A 13,460-nucleotide genomic window follows, 5' to 3' on the forward strand; every position below is an offset into this window, starting at 1 on the left:
AACATTTTTCAAGATGGCCGCCATTTCTCTTAAATCCGCCATTGCTATTCAATAGTTATTATAAATCATTCATCAGTGATCCAAGCATAACATTTGATGTAAATACTCTCTAAAGGACATGATAATGGATGGAAAAAGATGCTTGTCCCAAATTCAAGATGGCTGCTATTTTTAAAGATGGCCACCGTTCCTGTACAATATCAATTATTTCAATTTTTCATATGGTGATGCAAGGCAGAAATACTCATCAAAGAACACTTTTTGGGGAAAAAGGTATGTGCCACTCAAGAATTCAGGATGACAACCATTTTCAAGATGGCCACCATTTCTGTCAAATAGCCATAATGTCTGCTTTGTCTGCCTCCGCTCCTTTGACCTATCCGGCTTAGTTAAACTTGCCAGGGATATAAAATCCATGCCGGCATAGCTCTCAGGTTCATTAGAGACCACAAGCCTCTCCACCATGACAAGGTGCAGTCCACAGAGTGGAGGGACCACTGTTAGAAAAAGGAAATGTCTTTACACCTTTTTTGAAACAGTCAGTGGATTGTGATGCCCTGAAGGTGTCAGGGAGAGCATTCCACAGATGTCGGGCAGGAGCACAGAAGGCCCAATCTCCCATGGTCCTGAGTCTGGTTCTGGGTATGAGGAGGTGTGAGTGAGTGGAGCGGAGGGAGTGTGTTGTGTTTTGTGGGTTGATTTTTGGGGTGAGATTTGGATGTACTCTCTCTACTTTTGGGATGTAAGTCTCTGCAGACTCTTGCTAGGGATCCTAATGAGAAGTATGTTACAGTAGTCCAATCTGGAGGAGACAAAGGCATGAGACAGCTTTTCGGCATCTGAAAGAGAAGGGGGTGGAGTTTGGAAATGTTACGGAGGTGGTAGAAGGTCTTGCAGAGGTGATTTATATGGGCTTCAAAGGTGAGCTGGGAGTCCTTTTTTACACAAAGAGTTGTGACTGTTGATGAGAGGGGGATGTTTGAGCCAGGAAAGGTGATGCTGGTTATGGATGATGATTTGATTTGCTGAGGGGTGGCAACCAGGATGGCTGTTTAGTTGGAGGAAGGTGTGCTCCATCCATACCTTTATCTCCTCCAGACAGGAGATGATTTGTTTTGATGGGACGACTGTGAGGATGGGGTTGCAGCTGTGGCATTTACATAGAGCTGTGTCTCATCAGCATAGCAGCAGAATGAATTTTTTTGCTGACTGATGATTTGGCCAAGGGTGAAATAGAGGATGAAGAGAAAGGGGCCAAGGGCTGAACCCTGGGGGACGCTACAGGTGACTGTGTGTGGATTTGATCTGGAGTGACCCAGGGAGATGTATTCTGTCCGGTTTGTGAGGTATGTTTTGAACCAACTGAGAGCAGTGTCATTGAGTCCAGTCGTACGGTGGAGCCGGTTTAAAACGATGTCATGGTCAAAAGCATCAAATGCAACAGAAAGGTCCAGGAGGATGAGAAGGAAGGGAGAGCCACCATCAGATGAGATGAGGAGGTCATTTTTGATTCTGATGAGGGCAGTCTGTGCTGTGGGCAGAGCAGAAACCGGACTGAAATTAAAAGAGTTGGTGGTCTTGAAGGTGGGTGTTAACTGCGAAATGGCGGCCATCTTGAAAAATAGTGGCGGCCATCTTGATTTTTTTGAGGGACAAGCACCGTTCTCCATGAAACATCCTTAAGAGAGTATTTTCACAAAATGTTATGTCTTCATCACAGTTTGAACGATCGACATAATGAGCATTTGACAGAAATAGCGGCCATCTTGAAAAAATGGCCCCCATTTTGAATTTTTGAGTGGCCAGCGCCTTTTTTCCAAAAAGTGACCCTTAGAGAGTATCTGTGCCAAATTTCATGCTTCTATACCAAAGTGAACGATTCTCTTGAAATATGCAATTAATCTGCTCCACTATAACTGATAAACATGAATACTTTTGTTTCACACTGTGCAGGTAATCAAGGTCATTTTAATAAACTTATTTTATCTCTACATAAAAATTCAGTAAAACAAAAGCAGAATAGACCAGAGAAACTCAAACAGAAACAGAACCATGAAATATTCATATTAAAAAAAACAAAAAAACAACAAAAAACAAAACAAGTCAAGTACAGCCAAACGGTAAAACTGGAAGTAGATATTGTATTTCTCCTGGCCTTCAGTAAAACGTGAAGGCATAGAAGCAGTGAGAAGTAGAACACAGTTTACGCCTGTAACGTCAGAATTGCGAAAAATCTGGTTTTAATCTCTTCATCTCCATTTCATTCAACCTTCATCCCTCCCTAGTTCTGTGTTTTCTATTTTTGGTATGCACAAAGTATACACACATACGTCTCTTTAGTGTCCATATACCCATGCCTGTGTCAGCCGGCGGCCCTTCAGCGCCAGTCTGTGAGCGGAGGAGAGGAGAGTGGTCAGGCACAGGTGTGGGAGCCCACAGCAGGACATTTGGTCAGGAAGTAAGGAGGGGAGGGAGGGAGGGAGGGATGGGCACGAGTCAGGGAGGAGTAGTCACTGAGCAGGCAGAATTCATGAGGAGGTGAGGTGAGGAGAAGGGAAGCCCCATCCGCCCCTGGTGGTGGTGATGGTCACGGCCACTAGCTGTTGTGGTTTTGGGCCCAAGCTTTAGTGCCGGTGACGTGGCCATTGGTGCCGTTCTCGCCTTTAGGCGACGAGGCGTTGCGCCGGGCCGAGCTCGTCTCGTCGTCAGAGCTGCTCTCGATGTCGCTGCGCACGTCCTTTGCAACCTGATGGGAGAAGGTCACCAAGTCAGCAAAATGAGGGACAAAGTGTTAAGACACTTCAGCCACTAACCTAAGAAAACATCAGTTGTGTCTTCTGTCTTACTGACACATCTTCAAATGACGCATGTTTAGTGACGCATCCTCTGAGACTTCACATTCTCACTGAATAAGTATTCATTCCAAACAGCATTCCATGACGGAACAGAGTAGCTGTAATGCAACACCCTGTTAATCACATTTCCTGGCAGAAAAAGCTGAATAACAAGCCACACTACATCCACATGGCCACAAGGGGGAGTCAGAGACACAAGAGTGCAATCGGTCAAAAATTACGTAACAAAGGTCAATGGGTCCCATGACTTGTTAAATGACTGGCATTAGAGATTATAAATATGCACTATTATTATCCGTGCAATGGAAGCAAGTGCAAGCTGCTAAAAAGGCCTATACACGCACAGACTGTGGAGAGATTAATTCAGCTTCAGCTTTATGATACGTAACTGGTTTTGCTATGATGGGCTGAATGGTTCAATCAGGTCTCTATGCACCTCAGACTTAGAAGCCTGTATATGTCTCATCCAATGTGCCTTCAGAATTCAACTGCTTGCAGATCAGAAATCAGAGAAAAAGGAGAGAGCGAGGAAGGGAAGTGCGAGAGACAGTTGCACAGGTCCAGTGAGCCGGGAGGCTGCGGACAGACGGGAACAGAGGATGGCAGAGAGAGAAGGGGACAGACAGAGACAGGATCTTCTGTCCACCAAGGAGGAAAGGGCAGGCATGAGGCCTTTCTGTTGAAAGGAGAGAAAAAGAGATACAGAGAGATAGAGAGAGAGAAAAGAAGGAGAATTATGGTAGAGAATAACTGGGTTGGTAGGACTCAAGTGGGCATAGCACAGCCTACAGATACTAGCAGTCTAAGGATTATATCAAATGCAGCATATCCTTATATCTCAATATGTAAGAACTGAGCACACATTGATACAAATGTGAGTTTAGCCTCAGATAAAATGTCAAGAATTGGTTGTCTAAAGGTAAAGTTATGCTGTGGACCAAACCTTCAGACCTTTACACAAAAACACTGGTCCAAATCCCTCCCTCATGAACAGGGATCTTACCCTTTACAAAGTGAATGCATCACTATAAGCAAAAACGTATAGCTGTTGCCACCCTGTGGTATACTCAGATGTGGTAAAACATAATTGAATATCCAGAAAGTATGCTTTTACTAGGGTTTTAATACTGGGATACCGGTGATTCTAAAGCAATCAAAGGCCTCCCACAAAAGACTATGCGGTGCTGATCCAAAAGCATTAGCCAAATCCAAGAACACAACATGCAGGTTCGAGGAAATGTCCATACTTTTCCAAAATGTCTACTTTTCAAATCTGGAAAACATTATTTCACAATTCCAGACTCCTGAACAGTACAACATTGATCTGAACATTTTTATTTTCTTTCTTTTCTCCTTTACTGGATTGAGTCAGAGCCATATGGCACTGGATTGAGCTACCTCTTTCCGTAACAACAATCACCACCAACATTGTCGTGTGGCAGTAAAGTATATCTGTAGCTATAACACAGGAAGCGAAACTGGTGGTATCTCCAGCCATCTCCAATGGTGAGTGGACACAGGCGCACCCACCTTGCCACGCATGACTGCTTTGAGGGCGATGCGGGCGATCAGGTAGGACCAGATGATGTGCAGCACCTGCAGCACCATCAGCAGGGAGCAGAAGAGCCACCAGGACGGGTACGGCCCGATGATCTCCCAGCTCTCAAACATCGTCGACTTGATGCTCCTACACAGCAGCAGGAAGATCACAGAGTGTAAATTGTGCATCATAAATAAAACTTGCTTTGCCTTCATACTCTCAACTTAATCACATGGAGTAATCTAGAACATCTCAGCCACATGACAATGCAGCATTGCCTATAATGACCATAAATGAAATCTAAAGGAATGTTTGCACAATTGTTTGCGACACAATGAGGATATTTGGGGGTCTGTTCTGCATTTCTTGGACTATTAAGCCATACTCTTATCTATTTAGTAAAACAAGTAAAATAGTAAACATCTATTTAGTAAAACAGAATAAACACGCCATCCATGTTTCTTATGTGTGGAGGTGCATAGTGGACTCATGATCTCATTGTAATCGATCTGGTTCAAACTACTTTGTGTCTGAGTATGGCAATGATTGGTTCCAGAACTGAGCCAAATCAGCACCCGAGCTGAGCCAGATCAGGGCCAGAACAGTTCCAGATCAGGTCCTGCTGCTCTCTAGGAAATAAAAACACCAATAAAGCAACTAACGCATGTCATGTCATACTTCAATCAAGTATGAATTACCCATTGAAAAAGATCTTTTCAAAGAGCCACGGGGTCTGAATGCACCCCCACACAAACACACTTGCACGCACACACACACACGGTATGGATTTCAGTTGCCAGTAACAGCATCATCTCTTCAGCAGCTCCCTGACATTGAATATAGGCACTCAAGTTACAGCATTACCTGACAGTCAATCTCACTCATTCATCTCCAGGATTCTACACACACACACGCACGCACGCACGCACGCACGCACGCACGCAAGCACGCAGCCAGACTTGTATTCACAGACAGATATACTAACCAGAGTGGATAGATAACGAGTCTTGTTCCAAAAAAGCAAAGCGCAAACACCACAAACAGGAAGTCGCAAATCCGCTGATATTTGGCATAGTTGGCCAGTTTGGCAGCCTGTCACACAAACACACACACACAAACACAAAGATAAAGACCACAGCTCTAAAACAGGTAATGATCACATTCACATACTGTCTCTTATCCCAGGCAAACATGAGTTAATCTTGGGTGATCCCAATGGAGTATACAGTAACTATGTGATAATGTACTGTATGTACCGGTATAGTGTGGTATTTGAGATCACTGACACTTTCACTTGTGAGTGTACAATGGGGGAAATAAGTATTGACGTCCTTTTCAGTATATTTCCAATGAGGCTATTCACATGAACTTTTCACCAGACATTAGACACATACAGTATAAAGAAATCCAAACATTAAAGTCCATAAATTCTGTGCAACAAAGTGGAATGACACAGGGAAAAAAGGACTGCACACAGTAAGAAAAAGCAGTACATCAAGGCTAGGAGATGCCACCTAGATCTCCTTTCTAGTCTGGAACCATAACCACTAACGCTTACCGTAGGCAGATTATCTGCCAAATCTGTGACCAGAGACAGGATAATGTTACAGTTATCGAAAGTGGCTTTGGTAAACAGTAGTAGCAATGCCTACTAACACTGAAAATTGCAGTCAGAAGAATGTGTAGATTTATTTACGCAGTCGGAAGTGAAATTATGAATCCCTGAATGATGTGATTGAAATCATAGACCCAGCCTAACCAAAGTTAGTGTCCCGCAATGTGCAGAAATCCCAATCGAATCCCATTCATTTTGTGAATGAGTTTTGCTTACCAAGCTAAGGAGCTGCAAAGAACGACCTTAATTTTGTGAGCAGCTGTAGAGAATTGTACTTCATATCAGCTGGGTTAGTCCATATTGGTGCTATAAAAAAGGTTTATCATTACCAAGGTGACACCCAAGAAACATCTCATGATAAAAAAAGCAGAAGCAGACTCCACCCAGAACCTTTGTAAGCTTACTGGAATGGAATTGGTTACAGATGTATTTCCTAACTTTAGAACCTTCCAGTAAACACCATTGGGGCAATTATCTGCAAGTGGTAGTAGGAACATGACTCCATGATTAACCAGTCACACACAGGAGCTCCTTGCAAGATTTCTGACCAGGGAGTCAGAAGGCTAGTCAGAAGAGTAGCCCAAGAGCCAAGGACCACTCGAAGAAAGTTCAAGAAAGACTTGAGGTAGAAGGTACAATTGTTCCAGAGAAAACAATGCACTCCACCACCATGGCCTCCATGCACGCTTACCCCCAAAAGACATGATTAGTACAGCATTACACCGTGTCCTAACTGCAAGCAACGCGACCAAATGCGTGCAACAAAATCAGTTCCATCCCTGTATTTTCAATTGGAATGTCCTGACTGAATGCGATGCGACTGAACGCGACAAGTTACTTTGCTACGCGACTTCTTCAACCCTGTTTTGTCGCTCTGTCCGTTTCTATTTTAGTCGCGTCGCGTCGCCTTGACATTAAGTTTTTCATGACGTAACAAAGGTTCATTAAAGAATGTTAACGGATACAATGTGGACACAAACTATCCGGCGCAACACGACAGTCGCGCAGTCGCTTACGATTAGGACACGGTGTTACAAAAGAAAAACATGTCGAAGCTTGTTTAAAGTTTTCTACAAAACATTTGGACAAGCTATGAAATACTGAGAGAATGTACTGTAGTCAGTGGTCAGACGAGAGCAAAACAGAACTTTCTGGCGGTCATACTACACACCATGTTTGGAGGAGAAATGGCACTGCACATCACCCTACAAATAATATACCAACATTAAGGTGGGATTACGCGGATTAAACTATTCCCATTGAAAAATGTGTGACGTCTGTTTACAAAGGGTAAGTTCGATTCCGATCAGGTGCTTACTGGTGCTCTAGAATCTTTGATGGCCGCTTTTGCTTTACTTTTCCTTGAGGCAATCAGCTGACTGTATACTATATGCCTGTTTAATCGGAATGAGAACGAGTACACCACCGCTTTCATTCCAATTCAAATTCTAATCCAATCAGCAGTTTTATTCTGATCAAGATCTTTATATGTGTCATTATTATTCTGATTGAGCCATTATTCCGATTCTAATTGTAATGAAACGTGTCCATGTAACTCGTTGGGAGGTGGATGCATTATAGTGTGGGGCTGTGTTTTATCTCATGGTACTGGCAGACTTCATACAGTTGAAGAAACAATGAATAGAGCCATTGGGACAATCTTGCCATCAACCAGGATGATGAGGATGAGACATGGGTTGACCTTGCAGCAGGACAACCATCCACACCAGTGGCGCGTCCAATACTTTTTTGATGGACTTTAATGTTTGGATTTCTTAATATGTGTGGATTAATACTCACGTATGGCGAGCATGCCATGTGAACAGCCTCGATGGAAATATACTTACTGAAAACCATGTTGATGCGTTCTTATTCCCCCCCAGTAGATGGACTTATACAGTATATCCTCACCATCAGCAGGAAGTCAGAGGCCCACACACAGGCAACAGCCAACCCCAGGTGTGTGTGTTTGTGTGTGTGTGTGTGTGTGTGTGTGTGCGTGTGTGTGCGCGTGTGGGTGCGTGTGTACGCTCACCTCTAGCAGGAAGTCGGAGGAGTCGTGTATGGCCATGGTCAGGCTGCCTACCCGCAGCATGTTGGTGACATAGGAGAAGCTGATGAGGGAGATGGTGGCCAGGTGGTGCACAAACATGATGAGGAAGTCCTGCAGGCACAGGCACACGTGCACACACACACACACACACACACACACACACAGGTCAATACACTCACATTAGCATACATACACAGACACAGGTCAATATACTCAGACCAGCACACACACAGGTCAATACACTCAGACCAGCACACACACAGGTCAATACACTCAGACCAGCACACACACACACACACACACACACACACACACACACACACACACACACACACACACACACACACACACACACACACACACACACACACACACACACACACACACACACACACACACACACACACACACACACACACACACACACACACACACACACACACACACACACACACACACACACACACACACACACACCTAGATCAATACACTCAGACCTCTTTCATTCATACTAGTCCCTCAACCAGGGTTCAATTCTGGTAAATTCACTCACACCAGTGGCTCATTAGCCTGGTCCTAACCATCCCATAATACTACCATTTCATTTCGTATTATGGTCTGGCATTTCTTTGCTCTGAAGCGCTTGCAGGAAGCGGGAAGTAACGCCCAGTTCTGGTTTGAATTGATTGGACAGCTCTCACCCAATCGGCGATAGTTACTCATAACAACATAGCGCAGGCGTTTAACGTCATCGTCACGAGCGCCCTCCCCCTTTCGCCCCCACCAACCCGTCTCTTCGTTTATTGGCTGCTTTCTGGAGGGGGGGCGTTCTGTTACAATTCTACCGAGCAGAATGCTCCACAGAGGAGCACGGCCAGACTCGTAGTGGAGGCAATCCTTGGCCGGAAGTACGTGGATGGCTCGCGAGGCTAGTGGCTCATGCCCATTCAGCTAAATTCACTTGAACATGTCTCAAACAAGAACAAGGACAAATAGGCCTGCGCCGACTGATCATTTTCCAGTGCTACCCAATCAATAAACTAATCAATCAATCAAATCAGTTCCAATATATTCAGTTCTGAAGGATGCCAACTCTGGCACAGTGAACCAGTCCAGCAGCACTGCAAACACACTTGTGTGTGACTGAAACCAGCATAATATGGAACACAAACGTCTCCACACCAAAGCTGGTAGCTGATGTTACCAAGCAGGCTAAAGCTAACGCACCTTATGCGTGACATCCTGGCTAACGGGCTAACGCCGGAGCCCTGTCAGGGCCGAGACCAGGCAAGACTGGGCAGAACCCCCCGTGTGGAGTGGCTATTGTGGTCAGCGACTGATGGGACACAAACACTGAAGGCCATACATACAAGCATATGCCACCAGCAGCTGCCACCAGCACTCTTCTCTGCTTTCCTCTCCTCTTTGTCTCTCTCTTTTCTCTTTGTCTCACCCGGCCTCTCTCTCCCTCCCTTTCACAGACACAAACACACCAACTCACATAAACACAGGCACTGTACTGTAATCTTTCTCTATGTCCCTCTCCCTCACACACACAGGACATAAAATGGAACATTCAGGGCAGCATGAAGCCCCACTCTACACAAGTGCTGCTCTTGGTGTTGGTCCTAATTCTATTAGGAGAATCCGAATCAAAGAGCCTGCAGCCTGCGGCCTGCCTTTAGGCTGGACACAGGAGACCTCTGAACGACTCGCTCTACCAACACAAATGACAGAGAAAAGTTAATGTATATGAAAATTGGTTTTATTCAAAAGCCTTTCAACTTCCTTCTATTTCGCTTGCTCTCTTTCTCTCTCTCTCTCACACACACACACACACACACACACACGTACACCCCATTATCATGAACAGCACACTCCCCTTTCCGTCGCAAAGACTCTCAATTATTCTATTAGCGCTAATGTTCCTGCACCACATGACAATCACAGACAAGGGCTTGTGGCTAATTCAGTGGCCTGAGCCTTTCATAGAGGCATGTCAAATACTACTCAAACATGCACACACACACACACACACACACACACACACACACACACACACACACACACACACACACAGTGGTGTTTTAGCCAAAGGGCAGAGAAGTTCCCTGAAGTATTTCACCCATCCCCCAACACCACTCTCTGTGTGTGTGTGTGTGTGTGTGTGTGTGTGTGTGTGTGTGTGTGTGTGTGTGTGTGTGGAATGCTGTGCCACCATTTCTACACATAAATGTTCCTTTTGTCTCTCTCGATCTACTCCTGTGTCTCACCCCAGCAATTTCGGAAACAACAAACAACAACAAAACTACATCCACTGAATAAAATTCCTGCCTTTCCCTTCCCATCCCCAGTTGTTTATACAACCACAATGGAAAAACTGTGGAGTCTTTACATGATAAGCAAGTAATCAAACCAAATGAATACATAATCAAATCAAATTACACAGGGCTAACCAGAAAAGTACCAAAAGTAACACCAGAGATGGTTGAAAAAGCTTCTTAAGGATCTTTGGTAACACCAAGAAGATTTGTAATCACATTTTCTGCTTAAGATAATAGAACAGTATTTCTTACACACACACACACTTACCTTCCTCTTGATGTCAGTGAATTGACTGAACATGAGGGACCAGTAGAAGGCCAGCTCTATCACATAGTACTGATACAATTCAGAGGTGAGCACCTGCAGGTCAAACAACACAGGAGGGCAGGGGTTACCACCAACAGCAATAATGTTGAAAGAATATGTGACACACACACACACACACACACACACACACACAAATCCATGTCCATGGGGCATCTGCTAGGCAGGGTAATAGCAGCTCCATGTGCAGTGAAAGTGGATTATATGTATCTATCTATATTATATAATACTGCATGTTCTTATATGTGATGGCCTCAGATGTTCCAACTATGCTGTCCTGCAATGGCTTCCCTCAGCCCTCGTCTCCAGTGAATATCTATAAACATTTAATATAGTTGACCAATCATTCAAAACATACTACTTGTGAATGCAGAATCTAGATAAGACTAAGAGAATGCATTCTGTAATTTCCTGACTATTAGCCGCGGCTTAAACATTGAGTTGGCGAAATTTCTTCAGCTGAGGTTAATACAGGGGGGGGCAGTTAATATGGTGTTAATATGGTTTTGTTTCTTTTGACTTGCATAAAACACCGTCTTGCGGCTTATACACAATGCGGCTTATAAATGCAGGAAATCACTGTATTTCATATTGACAGAGAGCCCTTTTTTGGTACTTTTAAGAAAGGGTACATTATAGGAAGTAAAGATCACTGCTGGATACGGAACAACATAATGACGATCAGGTCTGACCAGCCTGCCCCCTCAGTGCTGCTGCGTCGTGGCATACACATCAGCCTGGAGTCGGCCTAAGAGGGATTATGTCTAGACCTGGTGGTGCTCCATTGTTAACATATTTAGCCAGCAAAGCTCAGCAGAGGAACTGAAAATAAATAAATCCCATTTCACTCTCAGTAGTGCGGCGCTTATCTAAAAAAAAAAAAAACACTACTTCTGAGTTTGACCGTGATCCCAAGTTGAGGCAGGTGAAGCTTGGATAATGAGAGCCTGATAAGGAGCTCAGAGAAACCGAATGGGCAGAGTTTCATACGGCCCCTCACAAACAGGACCTCTTAAAGCAATTAAGCTTGGGTTCTAGCCATAGCAACTACAGGCCATTACTGTTAGTAGAAATACTCAACCCTGAACGGGGAAAAATAAAGTCTTTATGTGCTGAACACTAATCTCAAATCAAACTATGTTGTCTTTTGAGGGTTTGCCTGGACGTTGTAGAATTGGTAGGTTGTAGCGGTTTCCAGAGGCGGATATCCCGGTTCCAGAAAGCAAAAGTCCTGCCATATTGCATGGTGCTTGATTAGCACAGCTGTGGAAAGGGATCTGACGAAAACCCATGAATATGCTTACAAACTGTGCATCTAACACAGGAGATATCACTAATTATCTGATCTACATGGCTACTAATTAGGATGAGCTGGTTCCCTAAATGGTTGGATCAAATAATTGGCAGGACTTTTCCTTTCTGATGCCAGGATGTTTGCCTCTGGTGGTTTCCAAGATGGCTTCACATATCCATTAGAGGATAAACACCGGAAGCAGAAGATGGGGGTGTATTAAGGCAATATCCCTTTGGCTTTGGTCTCCAGAGGGCAATGGCTTTGACGTAGCAAATTCGCTATTTCTTTGCTAATGAACATTCTGGCAATTCAAAATAAACCCTAGCTTGCTGTTAGACAAGTTCAACTAAGACCCAATATGAATGTTTCATCAAGATATGAAAAGGAAATACAGAACAGTATTGTAAGGCAAGCTATTCAGATAATAGTTTAAGCCTACTTTTGAATAGTAAAGAGTAAAGATAATAGGCTGTTAAATATACTAGCCAGGGCATGGTGAAGGCTCTGTGACTTACGCCACAATGTAGGCAGGCTGTCAACATGTTAGGTGTTAGATTTGTTGAAGCAGACTAAATGGGACCATCCAGCTCTGGGTGAAGTAAAGCAATGCTGTTCGCGAGCACAACACCACTTGCCTACATGCATTATTCACAGAGCGCCACAGCTAGATTACACATCTAAACAGCAGACAGACAGCGTGGCCAGAGGAGTTAAGCTGCGGGTTACGTCCACTTCCTGTCGGAGACGGCACCTGGGAGGCTGGCACAGCCAGTCTGAATCATGCCAGCTCAGATTTCACCATGGGACACTTTACCAGGAATGAACCGAGCCAGGTGCTTTTGAGACTGCGTCGTAGGTTACAGACTGGGACTTTCCTACCGCTTCCTGGGGCCTACAGCAGGTCATGGGTATTGATTCGACTCAAGGGGTGTGGTGAAAATGGAAATAACCCAAGTGATTTCAATCATCAGTGGATACATGTGCGAAGTTGTGTCATTCATTGGAGCAACAGCATCCATTTAGCCAACAGTTGCATCACAGATGACTGCATTGAAACCAGAGGATGCACTGAAAGGCTTCTCCCGAGGGAGATGGTTTTGTGGTTCTTCTCCCTGATGCTTTAAATCCCGAGCAGGGCTCAGCCTGCTATCGCAAGGTGACATGACGCAAGCTCAGCTCCTGCTGGGATGCGTGACACGGGGAGATGCTCCATTGACGCGTGTTGGAGCCGCGATAGCGTCGCTGCCCGGCAATTGGTCAGCTTGGGTTTGATTCCCAAAACCACAATACAAATTTGTGGATACACTTTGAATACAAGTGTCTGCTAAATATCACCTTACATGACCTGGCTTTGGCACATGCAAATGCCATCGGCCCCTAACTAACAACAATTTTCATGAAGGGTTTCCAGTCAAAGTTGGAATAAAATGTCCTCTACTGAACTGTCTAGGATG

General features: G+C 44.5%; 1 protein-coding gene across 1 annotated transcript in view; it reads right to left on the reverse strand.

Moving 5' to 3' along the window:
• Positions 1 to 1,948: 1,948 nt before the first annotated feature.
• cers5 (ceramide synthase 5) overlaps positions 1,949 to 13,460 on the reverse strand; it is a 21,776-nt gene continuing 10,264 nt past the window's right edge. Inside the window, exons 6-10 of the mRNA XM_062545686.1 lie at positions 10,656 to 10,748; positions 8,046 to 8,174; positions 5,381 to 5,487; positions 4,386 to 4,542; positions 1,949 to 2,746 (exon numbers count right to left, since the gene is read on the reverse strand). Coding sequence (XP_062401670.1) covers positions 2,597 to 2,746; positions 4,386 to 4,542; positions 5,381 to 5,487; positions 8,046 to 8,174; positions 10,656 to 10,748 — 636 coding nt within the window. The 3' untranslated portion in view covers positions 1,949 to 2,596. The remainder of the gene's footprint in view (positions 2,747 to 4,385; positions 4,543 to 5,380; positions 5,488 to 8,045; positions 8,175 to 10,655; positions 10,749 to 13,460) is intronic.

Source organism: Sardina pilchardus, chromosome 9 (assembly GCF_963854185.1).
Source record: "Sardina pilchardus chromosome 9, fSarPil1.1, whole genome shotgun sequence".
Classification (NCBI taxonomy): domain Eukaryota; kingdom Metazoa; phylum Chordata; class Actinopteri; order Clupeiformes; family Clupeidae; genus Sardina; species Sardina pilchardus.